Genomic DNA, 16,990 nt, shown 5'->3' with positions numbered 1-16,990 from the left:
ATGAAAGAGGACCCCTATCTCACTCCCTATATAAGAAGCAACTCAAAATGGATCAAAGATCCAAATATAAAAGCTAGGATCATAAAACTACTAGAAGAAAATGTAGGGAAATATCTTCAAGACCTTGTAGTAGTGGTGGTTTCTTGGACCTTACACCCAAAGCATGTGCCACAAAAGAAAAAAATAGATTAATGTGATCTCCTCTTTAACACTTTTGAAACTCACAGGACTTTGTCAAATTGTGAAAAGGCAGCCAATTCAATGGGAGAAAAAATTTGGAAATCACATATCTGATAAGGGTTTAATACCCAGGATATATAAAGAGATGTTACAACTCACCAATAAAGAAACAAATGACCCAATTGAAAAATGGGCAAAAGACCTGCATAGACATTTGTTGAAAGAGGAAATACAAATGGCAAAAACACACATGAAGAAATGCTCAACATCACTAATGATTAGGGAAATGCAAATTAAAACTACAATGAGATATCACTTCACACCTATCAGAATGGCCACTATTAAAAAGACAGAGAACTACAGGTGTTGGAGAATACATTGTTGGTAGAAATGCAGAATGGTAAAGCCACTGTGGAGACTGGCAGTTCCTAAAAAAGTTGAATATAGACTTGCCATGTGACCCTGCAATACTGTTACTGTGTATATATCCAGAAGAACTGAGAGCAGTGACACGAACAGACACACTGATGTCCATAGCAACATTATTCACAATTGCCAAAAGTTGGAAACAACCCAGGTGTCCATCAACAGATGAATGGATAAACAAACTGTGGTCTAGTAACACAATGGAATATTATGTACCTGTAAGAAGAAATGAAGTCATAAAGCACATGACAACATGGATGAACCTGGAGGACATTATGTTGAACGAAGCAAGCCAGAGACAAATGGACAAATACTGTATGACTGCATTACTGTGAACCAAATATATTGTGTAACATATTGTATGATTAAAAAAAAAGTTTATATGTATCCAGTACATTTAATTGAGAAATGTATGTTTTTATTCAACTGTTTTCTAAGTTTTTAATTGTTTATATTTTTAATTATTAAATGTACAAAATAACATTAAAAAATAAAAATAAAAAATATATTGAAAAAAAGAAACGTCTGTATATTAGTTATCTATGCCTGTATAACAAATAACCACAAACTTTGTGGCTTAAAACAATACACATTTATAATCTCACAGTTTCCTTAGGTCAAAAGTTTGGGTGCCACTTAGCTGAGTTCTCTACTTCAGGCTACAATCCTGATATTGGCCAGGGCTATAGACTCAGTAGGAAATCAACTGGGGATAGATCTGCTTCCAAGGTCCCTTTGGTTGTTGTAAGAATTCATTTCCTTGGAGATACTAGACTGAAGGTTTCAGATTCTTTGGAAAGGTCCACAGTTCCTTGCCACAGTAGCCTTCTACAACATGATCACTTACTTCATGGTAGCTTAGTTCTTTAAAGCCAGCAATAGAAAGTCAGAGAGATGGTTTGCTGACAAGACAGATGGAGTCCCCAAATGTAATAATGGGATGATGTCTTAATACTTTTTCCATATTCTATGTATTAGATACAAGTCATGGGTCTGACCCACACTCAAGGGGAGGGGATTAAAAAAGGTATAAACATGAGAAGACAAAGTAATGAAAGAGAAAAACTGCCAGCCAAGCATTTTGTATCTGGCAAAGCTATACTTCAAAAAATGAGGATGAGTTCAAAGTTTTCACAGAGGAACAAAGACTGATAGAATATGTTACCAAAAGACCAGATACTAAAGGGGGTGCTGCAGTCTGAAAGGAAAAAACAAGGATGAGAGATTTGGAGAAGCATTTTGAAATGAAAGTTATTAGGAAGGGTAAACTAAAGGATAAGAAGACAGACAATAGAATGGTATGACAATAGAAAACCAAAAGTAAAATGGATAAAGTAGGTAATACCTTAATAGTAATAACACTGAATTTTAATGGATTGAACTTCCCAATCAAAAGACATAGACTGATAGAATGAACTAAAAAAATATGAGCTGTCTATACGTTGTCTACAAGACCCACCTCGGACATAAGGTCACAACCAAATTAAAAGTGAAAGGTTGGAAAATGGTATTCTGTGAAAATAGCAACCAAAAAAGAACTGTAATAGACCAGATAAATGTAAAATAACAATATTATAGTATATGAACAATAATCGCTCAATGCAACTAGCAAATTGTTCCTGTGATCAGTATTCTTTAAGTTTCTTCACACAAAATAAACACTTGGTTTTAATTGAGGAGGACTGGAGGAGAGATATATTTTTGGATACTTCATTTTTCTTTAACCCGTTCTTATGCATACTTGTTAATTAAAATAATCCATCTGGATCAATAATGATTTATCATGACTACTGTTGAACAAGATTTTGAGTTTTTCTGCCTCATAAAATTATGAGTTGGTATATTGTTACCTACTGTAATTCATTCCAATAAGATGTGAAGAATTCCCAAATAGGAATTTGATTATCTAGAAAGAATTATGGCCTAAATGGAAATTAAATAACTAAACCAACAATTTATTTCATTCTGAGATATTATGTTCCATAGTTAGAGATGTGATATAAAAATTAGAATTATGCTATAATTAATTTCTATTATATTAGAATTATTTACATTTATAAATGGTTGTTGCTATACTATTTCTTATAATTGATTATATTTAATCTGGCCTTGCATTCTTTTAAAATTTGTAATTTCTTTCCATCTTTTTTTTCTATTTTACAATTTTACAATAAAGGTCTTTTTAACAGCTAAAAATAACCATTGACTATACACTTTGGATAGATCATATAGTATATGAATATATCGCAATAAAACTGCTTAATAAAGAAATAATTAGCAAGTATAACCAGAAATAGCAGCTATATACAGCAGTGGAAAAAAGATTGAGAGGGGAGGAATTTCCTGGGTTTTTAAAAATTATTATTATTGAAATAATGAAATGCTTTAATAATGATTGAAGTGATGAATGCACAACTATGTGATTATGCCAAATACCACTGACTGTACAATTTGAATAAATTGTATGCTTTATTAATACATGTATTAGTCAGCCAAAGGGGTGCTAATGCAAAATACCAGAAATCGGTTGGTTTCATAAAGGGTATTTATTTGGGGTAGAAGCTTATAGTTACCAGGCCATAAAACTGGTTACCTCCCACCCCAAAGTTTACTGCCATGTGTTGGAGCAAGATGGCTGCCAACGTCATTAAGGGTTCAGGCTCCCTGGGTTCCTCTCTTCCCGGGGCTTGCCTCTTTCCTGGCTTAGCTGCTCTGTTAACTTCACAAGGTCAGCAGCTGTCTATTAGATGAATGGCTCATTTATCTTCCTGGGGCCTTCTCTCTTTCCTCATGACCAAGCTCCTCTCTGTGCTTACTTCCTGGGGCTCCAGCTGAAGACTCCAACCTCCCTTCTGTGGGGTGCAGTTTTGCCCTTGGTGGGCAGGGACTCAATGTCCTAATGAAGTGGCCCAATCAAAGTCTTAGACATTATTTAATCAAGTAAAAGTAAAACCTCTGAATCCAATACACTCTAATATGCCCAGGGGAACAGAGCAATTTACAAACATAATCCAATATTTTTTGGAATTCATAAACCATATCAAACTGCTTCAAAAAGTATCAATAAAATTGATTGGTTTTTTAAAAAAATAGGGTGGGTTGGGGAAAAATACACCAAATGTAAGATATGAACTGTAGTTAGTAGTAATATTTTGACGAAGCTCTTGCACAGTTTGTAGCCAGTGTTATCACAACAATGCAAGGTGCTGGTGGAGGGGTGAGATATAGGACCCCTGTATGATGTTATGCATGCTTATTTTGTAAGTTTACAACTTTTACTATATACTTGTTTATGTATGTTTCAATAAAAAATAATTTTTACAAAAAGTAAGTTTCCTTAGAATTTTGAAGACATTGATTCATTATTTTCTAGCACCAATATTTCTGATGAAGTATCTGTTTGGTGTTCTGATACTTTATGTTCTCATGCCTAGGCATGAGTCTCTTTTTAACATTTAATTCAGCACTCAATGAGCTGTTTTATTTTAGAGACTTGTCTCCTTCTATAGTCTCTATGGAAAATACCAACAATACATTTCCTATTAATTTGATAAAATCATTTCCCTCCATTTCCCACCCCCAATATAGTCACATCTATAGATATGACTATTCTAGACAGTTCATGTAAATGGAATCATTCAATATGTGGTGGTCTATGACTGGTTTCTTTCACTCAGCATAATGATTCCCAGGTTCATTCACACCATGACTTGTAACCTGTATTTTTATTGCTGACTAATATTCCACTGTATGGATATACTGAATTTTATTTATTGTTGAAAATTTGGGTTGTTTTCACTTTTTGTGCATTATGAATCATGCTGCTATGAACATTCATGTATACATTTTTGATTGGATGTACATTTCCAATTTTTCCACATCTGTGTCAACACTTGTTAACTGTCCATCTTTTATATTACAGCCATCTGGTGGGTATGAAGTGATATCTCATTATGGTTTTGATTTGCAATTCCCCAATGACTAATGATGTTGAGCATCTTATATGCTATTAACCATTTGTATATCTTCGTTGGAGAAATGTCTATTCAAATCTTTTGTCTCTTTTTAAAATTGGGTTATTGGTCACTTATTGTTGAGTTGTAAGAGTTCTTTTTTTTTTTTAAGATTTATTTTATTTATTTCTCTCCCCTCCTGCCCCCTACCTCAGTTGTCTGTTCTCTGTATTTATTTGCTGCGTGTTCTTTTTGTCCACTTCTGTTGTTGTCAGCTGCACAGGAATCTGTGTTTCTTTTTGTCGCGTCATCCTGCTGCATCAACTCTCTGTGTATGCGGCACCATTCCTCGGCAGGCTACACTTTCTTTCACACTGGGTGGCTTTCCTTGTGGGGCGCACTCCCTCACATGGGGGTCCCCTATGCAGGGGACACCCTGCATGGCAGGGCACTCCTTGTGTGCATCAGCACTGCGTGTGGGCCAGCTCCACACAGGTCAAGGAGGCCCGGGGTTTGAACCGCGGACCTCCCATGTGGTAGATGGATGCCCTATCCACTGGGCCAAGTCTGCTTCCCGATAAGAATTCTTTATATAATCTGAATACAAGTCCCTTATCAGATATATAATTTGCAAATATTTTCTTCTTTCTGTAGGTTGCCTTTTCACTTTCTTTATTTTTTTTAAAGATTTATTTATTTCTCTCCCCTTCCCCCCCAGCCAGGTTGTCTGTTCTCTGTGTCTATCCGCTGTGTCTTCTTTGTCTGCTTCTGTTGTTGTCAGCAGCATGGGAATCTGTGTTTCTTTTTGTTGCGTCATCTTGTTGTGTCAGCTCTCCATGTGTGCGGCACCATTCCTGGGCAGGCTGCACTTTCTTTCATGCTGGGTGAGTCTCCTTTCGGGGCGCACTCCTTGCGCGTGGGTCTCTCCTACGTGGGGGACACCCCTACATGGCATGGCACTCCTTGTGCGCATCAGCACTGCGCATGGGCCAGCTCCACAAGGGTCAAGGAGGCCCAGGGTTTGAACCGCGGACAACCCATGTGGTAGATGGATGCCCTAACCACTGGGCCAAGTCCGCTGCTTTCACTGTCTTTATGATGTCATTTGATGCACAAAAGTTCAGGATTTTGATGAAGTCCAATTTATCAATATTTTCTTTTATCATTTATGCTTTTAGTGTCACATCTAAGAAATAATGGTCTAACTTAACTTTTAATTTCAGCAATTATATGTTTAGTTTCCAAAAAGATTTTTCCTTTGACTACTTTTCCATAGCAACCTATTTTTACTTTATAGGTATAATATCTTATTGTATCTTTAAAAGTATACTCAGGAAACAGACTTGGCCCAATGGATAGAGTGTCTGCCTACCATACGGGAGGTATGCGGTTCAAACCCAGGACCTCCTTGACCCATGAAGAGCTGGTCCACGCGCTGTGCCACGCAGGGGTGTCCCCTGTGTAGGGGAGCCCCATGCGCAAGGAGTGAACCCCGTAAGGAGAGCCGTCCAGTGCAAAAGAAAGTCCAGCCTGCCCAGGAGTGGCGCTGCACACATGGAGAGCTGATGCAGCAAGATGATGCAACAAAAAGAGACACAGATTCCCGTGCTGCTGACAAGAATAGAAGCAGACACAGAAATACCCATAGCAAATGGACACAGAGAGCAGACAATTGCGGGGGGGGGGGGGTGTGGGAAAGGAAAAAAAGTATACTAATTACAGGCTTTTTGTTTTAATTTTCTGATACTGGAATATATTTTTTCTTGAGTCAATTGTTTATTTATCTTGGTTTTTCTCCTTCATGTTGCTAGTTACCTTCTTATGTCTTTTACTAACTATATTTAAAAACAGCCTTTTCTAGGTAGCAGTACAGATTTTTCTCTGCTGTTGACTATCTAGATTTTTTGACTTGGATCTCCACTGTGTGGGTATGGCTTGTTGACCAAGAGCCTTCACTTTGAGATAAAGGATGGGTCAGACACAGACAGACTTTAGGCTAGGGGATACCACAGTGCTTTAACTCAGTGCTTTATCTGAGAAGCAATCCCACCCAAGTAATACTGGCTCACCCCCAGAGTGGTTCTTCAGTTTCTTTGGTGAAAGGTCCTCTTCAGGTTTGGTTTTGCTTGGGGATAATAGACTGACCTGTTTGTGCTCTGTATGGGCAAGGTAGGGGAATTGAAATGATGGAAGGGAGAGTTGAGCTGGGGTGTAGTCCCTCCTCAGACAGACTTTCATATAAACCCCTTGGCTTGGTTCAGTTCTCATCCTGACTTTGAGCTGGCCTGCTTGGCAGATTGGCTATCTCTTTCTACAGTCCATGTTTCCTGGGCTGCCTTTTCTTTACTCTGCTTAATTTGTTAAGAAGCTTCCATCCATTTCTATCTTGTGGAACTATGTCAAAATCTCTTGTGTGCTAATACCCACACCCCTTTTGTGTTTGCTGTAACTATGTTTGTTCTTTACTACTTTTTAATTTGAGTTAGGATGGGGGGTCCCAGGAGGAAATGGAGGTTTTACTCAGACCACTTTACTGAAACTGAAGCACGCCCAACATATTTTAAAGCATCTTTTGCTGCTCCACAGGTATTTCATGAGTATTAATCCGTGTTCATTTTCATGTAGCTTTCTTTTGAAAAGTTCCCTTTTCTATAGGTAATGGCATTTGAAAAATGCCATCCTCAATTCCTCCTATACTGTCATACACACCCTGAGATTCCAACAACATATGTCCTTTCTACTTCACATTCCCTCCATTTCCTTTGCCTCACCTTAGCCCAATCCACCATCATTCCTCACAAATAGAGAAACAGCCTCCGTACTGAGTTCTTTTATCTCCTACTTTTGTGCTTGAAATCTATTCCACACACAGTAGCTAGAGCACATGTCACTCCTGATAAAATTCCTTTGATGGCTTTCTACTGCTTACAGAATAAAATGCACAACCTCTGTGGGATGATATATGTGATCCAGTAATGATCTCATTCTTGCACTTCTATGCATTCACATTCCTTGCCACTCTCCTTTTGCTCACGACACTGCCCATCTTTCTATTGCTCCAATGCTTTCATCTTGTTCTGACTCAGGGCATTGACAATGGCTGTTTCCTCTACCTTGAACTCTCCTTCCTTCATACGAAACGAATGGCCTCTTTATTCTTTTGGTCTTACCTTAAATAATTTGTTCCTCAGATCACCTTGCCTAAACAGATCCCCCAACCACAGACATCCGGAAATTTCCTTCATAGAATTACATACAATTTGTAATAATTTATTTATTTATTTTCATATTTACTGTGGGTTTCCCTTGCTTAGATCCACGAGGTTACAAATCACTTTGGCTTTATTCATCAATGTATACGCAGCACTTAGCAAAGGATCAAAAACAATTATGTGTTTAATAAATATTTACTAAAGGAGAATTTAGCACTCCTCATATATGATTTAAAGGCCTTAAAACAGAGCCTTAGGACAGACAGACACAAGAGAGAAGATAGCCATGTAAAGATAGAGGCAGAGATTGCAGTGATGTTTCCACAAACCAAGAATGTCAAGGATTGCCACCAGATACCAGAGGATAGAAAAGACAAAGAAGGATTCTCTAACACAGGTTTCATAGGGAACATGGCCCTGCTGACACCTCTATTTCAGACTTCCACCTCCAAAACTGTGAGAGAAGACATTTCTGTTCTTTTAAGTCACCTAGTTTGTGATACTTCCTTATGAAAGCCCTAAGAAACAAAGCAATGCCCATGTTAACAGCAGCAATAGGAAATACATTTTACATTACCATAATAAAAAAAAGTCTTAGTAAATATCCTCTCAATGAGTATGTTTTTCCTGAAGCTTATGCATCAGTTCTGCTTCTATCATAGTAAGAGAAGCCTCTAGCAAAAGATAGATTAGGTACTTAATCTATAGCAGATACAGCAATAAATTCCAAATAAGTTAAAAGAGCCTAACATTGAAAATTAAAACATATAAAAAGGCTTGATGAAATGAAATAGTAACTTTATCCCAATTGTATAAGGGAAGAAAAGGAAGACTATCAATAAGAAAGTAGACAAAAATGATTGTAATAAAAACAAACCTCTGAAACAAGAAAAACATTTTTTGAGAAAAGCAGTGTATTGGAATGAAATTGTCATTACATAGATGATGCATAAACGTTTACAGAAGAAAAAGGGAGAAAATGGATATAACTCTAAAGAGCAATTTTTTATGCCTTTATATAAAAATCAATGGATAGGAATAGCCAGTTCCTGAATGAGGACATGAAACATAATAAAACAAGCATTTTATTAAGTACCTCCCATATTTTGAGCAATACACTAGTCTCTGAGGATAAAAAAAATGAAGATAATATCTCTATCCTGGTGGAGTTCATATTCTAGCTGGGAAGACAGTTCAGTAATTGACTAAGTAAAAAGAAAAAAAAATCTTAAAAAATTGGTTTGGTTCTATACAACTAATACTAATCAGTATAACTGATATAAATTACTATTTATATAATGATTTACAGTGCATCTCAATCGCAATTATGCATACTGTTTCCATGTCAGAATTCATTGTCAGCTGTTGAATAAGACTGACACTGTTCTTTCAACAAGAAACCTATAATATTCCTGGCATATTCTAGCTTCTGAGGAGACAGAATGAACAAATTAAATATTGGGTCTAGTTCTCATTCACAGTCTATCAGAGGAGGTAGATATGTAAACAAAGAAGCTGTCATCACTTCTGAAGTGCTAAAGCAGAAAATAAAGTGCTAGAGCAAAGAATTACAATGCCTTGTGAGAACAGAGAAGGCCACAAGAAATCCTGCCTGAAAATGTCTGTGAAGATATAATGAAGGAGGAAAAGCAAAGGGAGGGAGAAATAATCAAAATAAAAATGGCACAAAAGAAAAAGGTACAAAGGTTAAAAAAAAAAAGCATGGTGCCTTCCGAAATTTACAAGGACACTGAGGTAGCTGGCAGTGGGTCAACAAGGGGGACGAGCTGCTAGGAAGCTGTAAAGTTAGGCAGACACTAGACAATATAGGCCAGACTCTACAGGTACCTGAAAGGATTTGGATTTCAAGCATGAGTGACTTGTCAAGATGTTGCATTAAAAAATAATAATAACAACACTATTATATGAAAAAATTATTGGAGCCTGAGATTAGATATAGAGAATTCAGTTAGAAGGAAAAATGATAAGGTTTAAAATTAAAATGAAAGGAATTTCGGATATGAATTGATACTTAGAAGTTTTTAATAGCTATAGCAATACTTAACTGAGTATGTGAACAAAAAGAGGAAAGAATCTAAAATTACCTCCTGGTTTGGGCCTCAGGCAAAATGGTTATTATATCCTTAACCAAGATTGGAACAGCAAGGAAACAGACAACATACGGGTTTGGAAAATGTTCAGCAATTCTTGTAATTAACAGAATTCAAATTTAAACAACCATAGGGCCTAATCTTTCATTAATTAAAACAGAATAAATAAATAAAAATGACAATACTCATTGCTGTGGGGTATTGGGGAAAAACACAAATACATTGCTGCCTTGCAACCTGATAATTGTTCTGAAAATACATTTGGCATCAAATATACAAGCCATAAAAATTATCATACACTTTGACCTAGCAGTCCCACATTTTGGAATATAGCCCAGGGATATAATTCAAGAGAAATAGAAAACCCGTTTGTATAAAGATGTTTATAGCTGTGCTATATATTACAGGCAAAAATTGGAACCAGGCCAAATGCCCAACAGTGAGGGAATGTTTAGGCAGACTTTAGCGCATTAATGCAATGGAATATTTCATTGCTGTTAAGAATGACAAATATGAGAACTATGTAGAAATAAGGAAAGGGTGTATGAAACAATGAGTAAAAAATGCAGAATTCAAAATGATGCATATACAATGGTCACAACTATGTAAAATTACATCTGTATGTTTACCAGGAGGATTGGAAAAGACTACAGAGCTGGTGATTTAGAGTACTGACATTTTTGTTATTGTTAGTTCAAGCTGCTGGGGATGTTTATGTATTTCCAGTTATATTTCACTGTATATTTGGTATACATATACATTTTTCTGGCACATAAGAGAAAAAATGCTTATCAATATTTTTTCCTTCCCCTAAATGTGTTCCTCTGGTCTCTGGAGTCCTACTTTAGTGTTTGGATATATGAGGAAGTGGACCCCACCACCTGCCACCACTACATCCCAGTCACAGCTCATTTCTTGCATGTGTTACTTACAGTGTCAAAGTTTCTTGATTCATTCATGGCAAACCAGCATCTCTGTGCACACATTTACACCATGTACACAAGTTGTGATGTCCTAAACATACCTTACATACTGGATAGAGGCTTCTTCTAAATATGGCCTTTAAAATTTCTTACGTAGAAAAAATTTTTCTTACATTTTTTTTAATGTAAAAAATTACTCTGGAGGAATTGCCCCTCCTTATGATGAAGGCCAGTCCCTCTGGATTCTATCTCTTCTAACTTTAAAGGACGTCTTCTTCTGCTATATTCTCCTTCTCTTGTATCACCTACTTCTTCCTTTCTTAAATAAGTCTCATCAACATACAAGCATGTTCTACTATCACTCACATTAAAGGGGAAAAAATAGCATCATCTTTTTTGATCCCATACTTTTCTTCATTTTTCTGTTTTTTTCACAGTAAAAATTATCTAGGAGTTGTTGCTCTTATTATTGTTTCCAATTTCTCACCCTTCATTCAATCTTCAAACAATTGCAATCTGTTTTCTGTCCTTACTTCTCCACTAAATTGTTTTACTCAAGGTAACCAAAAAGCAAATCCAGTGGCACTTTTCTGTCCTCCTGTTACTTGATGTCCTGACCTCCCAGGATCAAGTCCCTATTTAAAACTCTTTTCTTGATTCATATGACACCTGTCCTCCTACCTCTGAGGCCATTCCTCCTTTCTCATATCTCTAAATGTTGGAATTCCTCAGCGCTCTCTCCTAGACCTCTGTCTCTTCTCTTTCTACATTCTCTTTAACTAATCCCATCCATTCCCCACAGCCTTAAATCCCATTCACATGATAATGATTCCCCAAATTAATATTTCTAACACAGACCTTTATCCCTTAACTTGTAAGCAATGGAAACGTTGATACCTCCACTGAGATCCAAGCCTAATAAACACAGTATGACAATTAAAGTCACGGTTTTCTTTCCAGAGTCAGTTACTCCCACATCTTTCCATTGGGGGAAGCACCATCCACCCAGCTACTTACACATCCCTATGTCACATCACCATACTCTCATCTGATATGTTGTTAAGTTCTATGAGTTCTATTGCCAACAATATATTCTGCTGCCACCACTGTAGACCAGGTCACACCATTCTTTCTGTACACTACTGTGGTAGTCTTCTCACTTATTTCTCTCCTTTCTTGCCAATCCATTTCCACAGTGTATACAGAACATATTTTTATATGGTAAATCAAATTATTTACCTCCCAAGCTTAAAAACATTCAGTATCTTACCCCACATCACTAAGAAGAAATTCTAAATCCTTCAGCATACTAAGTCCCCATATAATCTGATTCATACTTTTCTCTCTAACTACAAATTTCTCTAGCCAATCTGGCCTTTTTTTTTCAACTCAGGGTCTCTGCATGTGTTTCTCTTCCTGACAGGTACACAATACCATTTGTTTCTCTCTGCCTAGTTAATTCATACTCATTCTTTAGATCACACCTTAAATGTTTCTTCCTCTTAAGCATCAATCCTCTAGGAACACTTCCATGACCTCCCTAACTCAGTCAGTCCCTCAGCCCTTATAATCGTTCATAGTATGATGTACCTCACCTTGGTATTATCTTACTTTTAAGATTACTTGAGAAGCCAAAAGAATAGCTTCATCAACTTAGGTGACAGAGTTATTACCTTTGCTTGATTATGTATCTGTGACCTGTGAGTGAAGTTCTACATACAAGATCCTTACTGCCTAATTATAACAGGTAAAATGATCCCAATATATCCATAATAATCCCTATCATCCCCTGCCACACATGCACACTGCAAATGTATCAACGTTTCAGTGAGTCTTTGAACATACAAAGAGAAGCTCAGAGCTATATTTGAGGTTAGGAGCTGAGATAGTGAAATTGTTCTGCAAGAAAAAATTGAAGAACTCCATTTTTGTTCCTGAGAGAAAGGGGAGGAAAAAGGGGGAGGAGGAAAGGATAGGAGCTGAAATAAGGGTTCAGGGATTTTTTGTAAATAGAGTAGGATGCCCCAAATTAGATTTCAGGTTGTTAAATAGCTACCCATCTACCTTCCCAAAGCTTCAGTAATGTTTGCTCTGTTTATTAGCTTAGATCAATTCTAAGCCACCAGAAAAGGGAGGAGAGACTACCTAGGGCCGTCAGGCCACAAGGGTCATCCAGGAGACTAAGGTTTCTCTCTCCTCATGTATCTACCTATACTTATGTGGCATTTAGCTAACCTCGCCTGGTCTATTAACTTCACTGGAAAATGTCTTACTCATCTTTGTATGAGAAGGAATAACCATACCCATCCCAAAGTATGACAAGCTATCATATAAAAAGGTACCTGGGTGCATACCCTGAGTTCCAAATGAACTCCTGAATCTCTTATCCTCATTGTTTCCATCCTTCTCAACTTTGGCCCTTTGATGCAACATACTTCTTCACTCTTCCTGGCACCAACTTGGCTCCCTCTGGCCATAATTCTACCTTTTTACTGGCAATACACTCATGGCAAAACATTCCCTCTAACCTTGCATAACCGGATGGATGCGTGGATGTCTCACCTTTCCAATTTGAGTCTGGCACTAGCAGGACTGAGGCAGACAGCATTTAACATAGAGCCAGACTCATAATTGATGCTTACAATGTGTTCGTCAGAGTCAGTCAAAATTAAATAAATCAAGTCATAGCAATTATTCAGAATATCTGCTATTAAATCTATTGGTCAAGCTGTGTGCTTCAATCTATAAGTATATATGGTGTTTCCAACTTTTTAACCAGGTTCCACTGGTCAAGATTTTGTCTAGCTGTACTTCCTCTAAGTGGTCATAAGAATAGTGTGGGTATTTTTTTTTTCTTTTCTAAAATACAAAATTATGCTATAAAATGCTATAATATTAAATGTGGTTTTTGAAACAACATGTTCCTTCCAACCCATCTTGGAGACTGTGATATCTTGGAGATTCTGATATCCCTTCCCTTACCCCACCACCCTCCACAGACTGTAGAAAGTCTGGAGAGAAAAGAAGTCTACTTTGTAATGTGAGAATCCCTGATTTAGGGTGGGAGAGTCACTCTGGAAAAAATCCTTCCTTTAGAGAAGAAAAATACAAATGCATCTATCAATTACATTTAATAACAGGGTCATGAGAACAGCTAAATAAGCTGACCTACCCATCAAGGAGAGTGATGACATTCTTCCTGGGCCGCCCAATATTAGGGCCATACAAGCTGGCTCTGGAGTAAATCCGGATGGGCTGCAACAGGCTCTTCAGCTGGATGTAATCCTTTCCCAACTGGCTGCCATTTACTGCTCGGCCATGCATGCTCCGATAGTTATTTGGTTCTAGATTAAAAGCAGATATGGAAGTCAGAGCTAAGAAGGGTGAGACTCTGCGAAACATTTCCTATTCACAGATCTTTCTGCCTTTCTCTTAACAAGGTGAATGAAATAACCAAAAAGAGAGTGAAAGCTAGCTTAATTTTAGAAACTACCCCAACAACAACAAAAAACTCAAGTTAGCAAGGTAATCTTGCTGTTCCATTCATTTTCAAATTAATTGCTGATTTGCAGTAATAATTCATAATGAATGGTAAGAAGAGAAAGCTTTATTTCATGACTTTATTCATGACTTTTCTTCTCTTAACTAATTTAAAAGTCAGTTGCAATAAAACAGAACTATAAAATTATATTGTTGAGCTTATAACATATAAAGATGTAATATTTACGATAAAGGTACTACAGAAGAGGGCATAATGGAGCTACAATGGAGTAGGTTTCTATACTTAACTGAGTTAATTTCCTCTGAAGTAGTTGAGATAAGTTGAGATGCCTACTGTAATCCCTAGGGAAACTACTTAAAAAAAATAAAGCATACAAAACATAAAATAAACAACAAGGGAATTAAAATGGCACAAGAGTCAATATCTCTTTTTCACAAAATTTCAGAAAATAGGAAAAACAAAGGAACTAAAAAACATGAAGAAAATAGAAAACAAATAGCAAAGTGGTAGACATAAATTCTACCATAGCAAAAATTACATTGTATGTCAGTGGATTAAACACTCCAGTTGAAGATAGAAATTGTCAGACTGTATAAAACACAGGCTCTAACTTGCGACAAACTTTAGATTCAAAGATACAAACATATTGAAAGTAAAAGAAAGTAAACAATATAACATGCAAGCAGTAACCACAAAAAAGGTGGAGTGGCTATACCAAAAGAAAATATAAAGAGACTTTAAGGCCAAAATGGTACTAGAGATAAAGAATAACACTTTACAATGATAAAAGGGTCAACTAATTAGAATGTTATAATAATTATAAATATATAGGTACCTAACAACAGAACCCAAAAATACAGAATTAAACAATTCAACAACAGAAAGAAATTTGGGAAATCCACAAATATTTAGAAATTAAACAAATATCCCATGGGTCAAAGCTGAAATCACAAAGGAAATTAGAATATATTTTAAATGGAATGAAAACAAAAAATACAAAATATAAAAATGTATGGGATGCAGCTTAAGGCAATGCTTAGGGGGAAATGTATAGCTTTAAACTCCAGTATTAGAAAAAAAGAAAAATGTCAAATCAACAACCTTAACCTTCCACTCTAAGAAAGGAGAAAGAAGAAAAAGGAAAAAAAAAGTTAAACCCAAGGCAAGCAGAAGAAAGGAAATAATAGAGATTAAAGTGGAAATCAATGAAATTAAAAACACAAAAATAGAAAAACAGAGAAAATCAATAAAGGCAAAATTTGAATCTTTAAAAAGATAAAAAACATTGACATTCCTTCATCTAGCCTAATCAAGAAGAATGGGTGAAGTCACAGATTATCAAAATCAGGAATGAAAACGGGAACACCACTAATAACCTCACAGTGATTAAAAGGACAATTTTATGCCAATAATTTAAACAGTTAGATGAACTGGACAATTTCCTAGAAAGACACAAATTACCAAAGCTGTCTCCAACAGAAATAGAAAATCTTAATAGGAGTATAACAACAACAACAACAACAACAAAAAGACATTGAATTAATAATTAAAATCTTCCCACATAGAAAGACCAGACCCAGATGGACTCATTGGTGAATTCTATAAAATATTGAAAGAATAAATAATAGCAATCCTTCACAAAGTCTTCCAGAAAATGGAGAAGGTGATACATTCCAACTTATTTATGAGGCCAGCATTCCCATTATACCAAAGACAGACAAAAATATCACAAGAAAAGAAAATTAGGGAAGCAAACTCAGCCCAATGGATAGGGTGTCCACCTACCACATGAGAGGTCCGCAGTTCAAACCCTGGGCCTCCTTGACCCTTGTGGAGCTGACCCATGTGCAGTGCTGATGTGCTCAATGAGTGCCCTAACATTCAAGGGTGTCCCCCGCATAGGGTAGCCCCATGCACAAAGAGTGCGCCCCGTAAGGTGAGATGCCCAGCGCGAAAGAAAGTGCAGCCTGCCCAAGAATGGCGCCGCACACACGGAGAGCTGATGCAGCAAGATGAGACAACGAATAGAAACACAGATTCCTGGTGTCGCTGATAAGGGTAGAAGCAGTCACAGAAGAAAACACACCTAATGGATACAGAGAGCAGACAACTGGGGGGGGTGGGCGGGAGAGGGGAAGGGAAAAGAAATAAAAAAAAGAAAAGAAGAGAAAAGAAAACTACACACTAATATCCCTCATAAATATAGATGTGAACATCTCCAAAAAATATTTACAAACCAAATTCAGCAACATATTACAAGAATTATATATCATAACTAAGTGGGATTTGTGACAGAAATCCAAGGTTGATTTAACATCAAAAATCATCTGATGTAAAATACCAAATTAATAGAATAAAAAACTAAAATTACATTATCATCTCAATATAGGTAGTAAAGGCCTTTCACAAAATCTAATTACTCTCCTTTATAAATAGGAGAGAACATTCTCAAGCTGATAAAAATACATTTCAGATAAACCAACAGCTAACATACTTACTGGTGACAGACTGAATGCTTTTCTCTTAAGATTGGGAACAAAACAAAGACTTTTGCTCTCATGACTTAAATTCAACATTTGTACTGGTTGGTCCAGCCAGTGCAGTCAGGCAATGTCAAAAAATAAAAAAACATCCAAATTGGAAACAAAGATGTAAAACTGTTTTTATATCAGATGATATGATC

The 16,990-nt window shown here is 36.6% G+C and overlaps 1 protein-coding gene across 1 annotated transcript in view; it reads right to left on the bottom strand.

Moving 5' to 3' along the window:
• HPSE2 (heparanase 2 (inactive)) overlaps positions 1-16,990 on the bottom strand; it is an 827,209-nt gene that overhangs the window by 277,249 nt on the left and 532,970 nt on the right. The window contains exon 5 of the mRNA XM_004457034.4: positions 13,978-14,149. Coding sequence (XP_004457091.1) covers positions 13,978-14,149 — 172 coding nt within the window. The remainder of the gene's footprint in view (positions 1-13,977; positions 14,150-16,990) is intronic.

This window comes from Dasypus novemcinctus, chromosome 6, assembly GCF_030445035.2.
Source record: "Dasypus novemcinctus isolate mDasNov1 chromosome 6, mDasNov1.1.hap2, whole genome shotgun sequence".
Taxonomy (NCBI): domain Eukaryota; kingdom Metazoa; phylum Chordata; class Mammalia; order Cingulata; family Dasypodidae; genus Dasypus; species Dasypus novemcinctus.
Note: the sequence above shows the minus strand (reverse complement) of the source record. Positions and strands in the feature narration are given on the sequence as shown.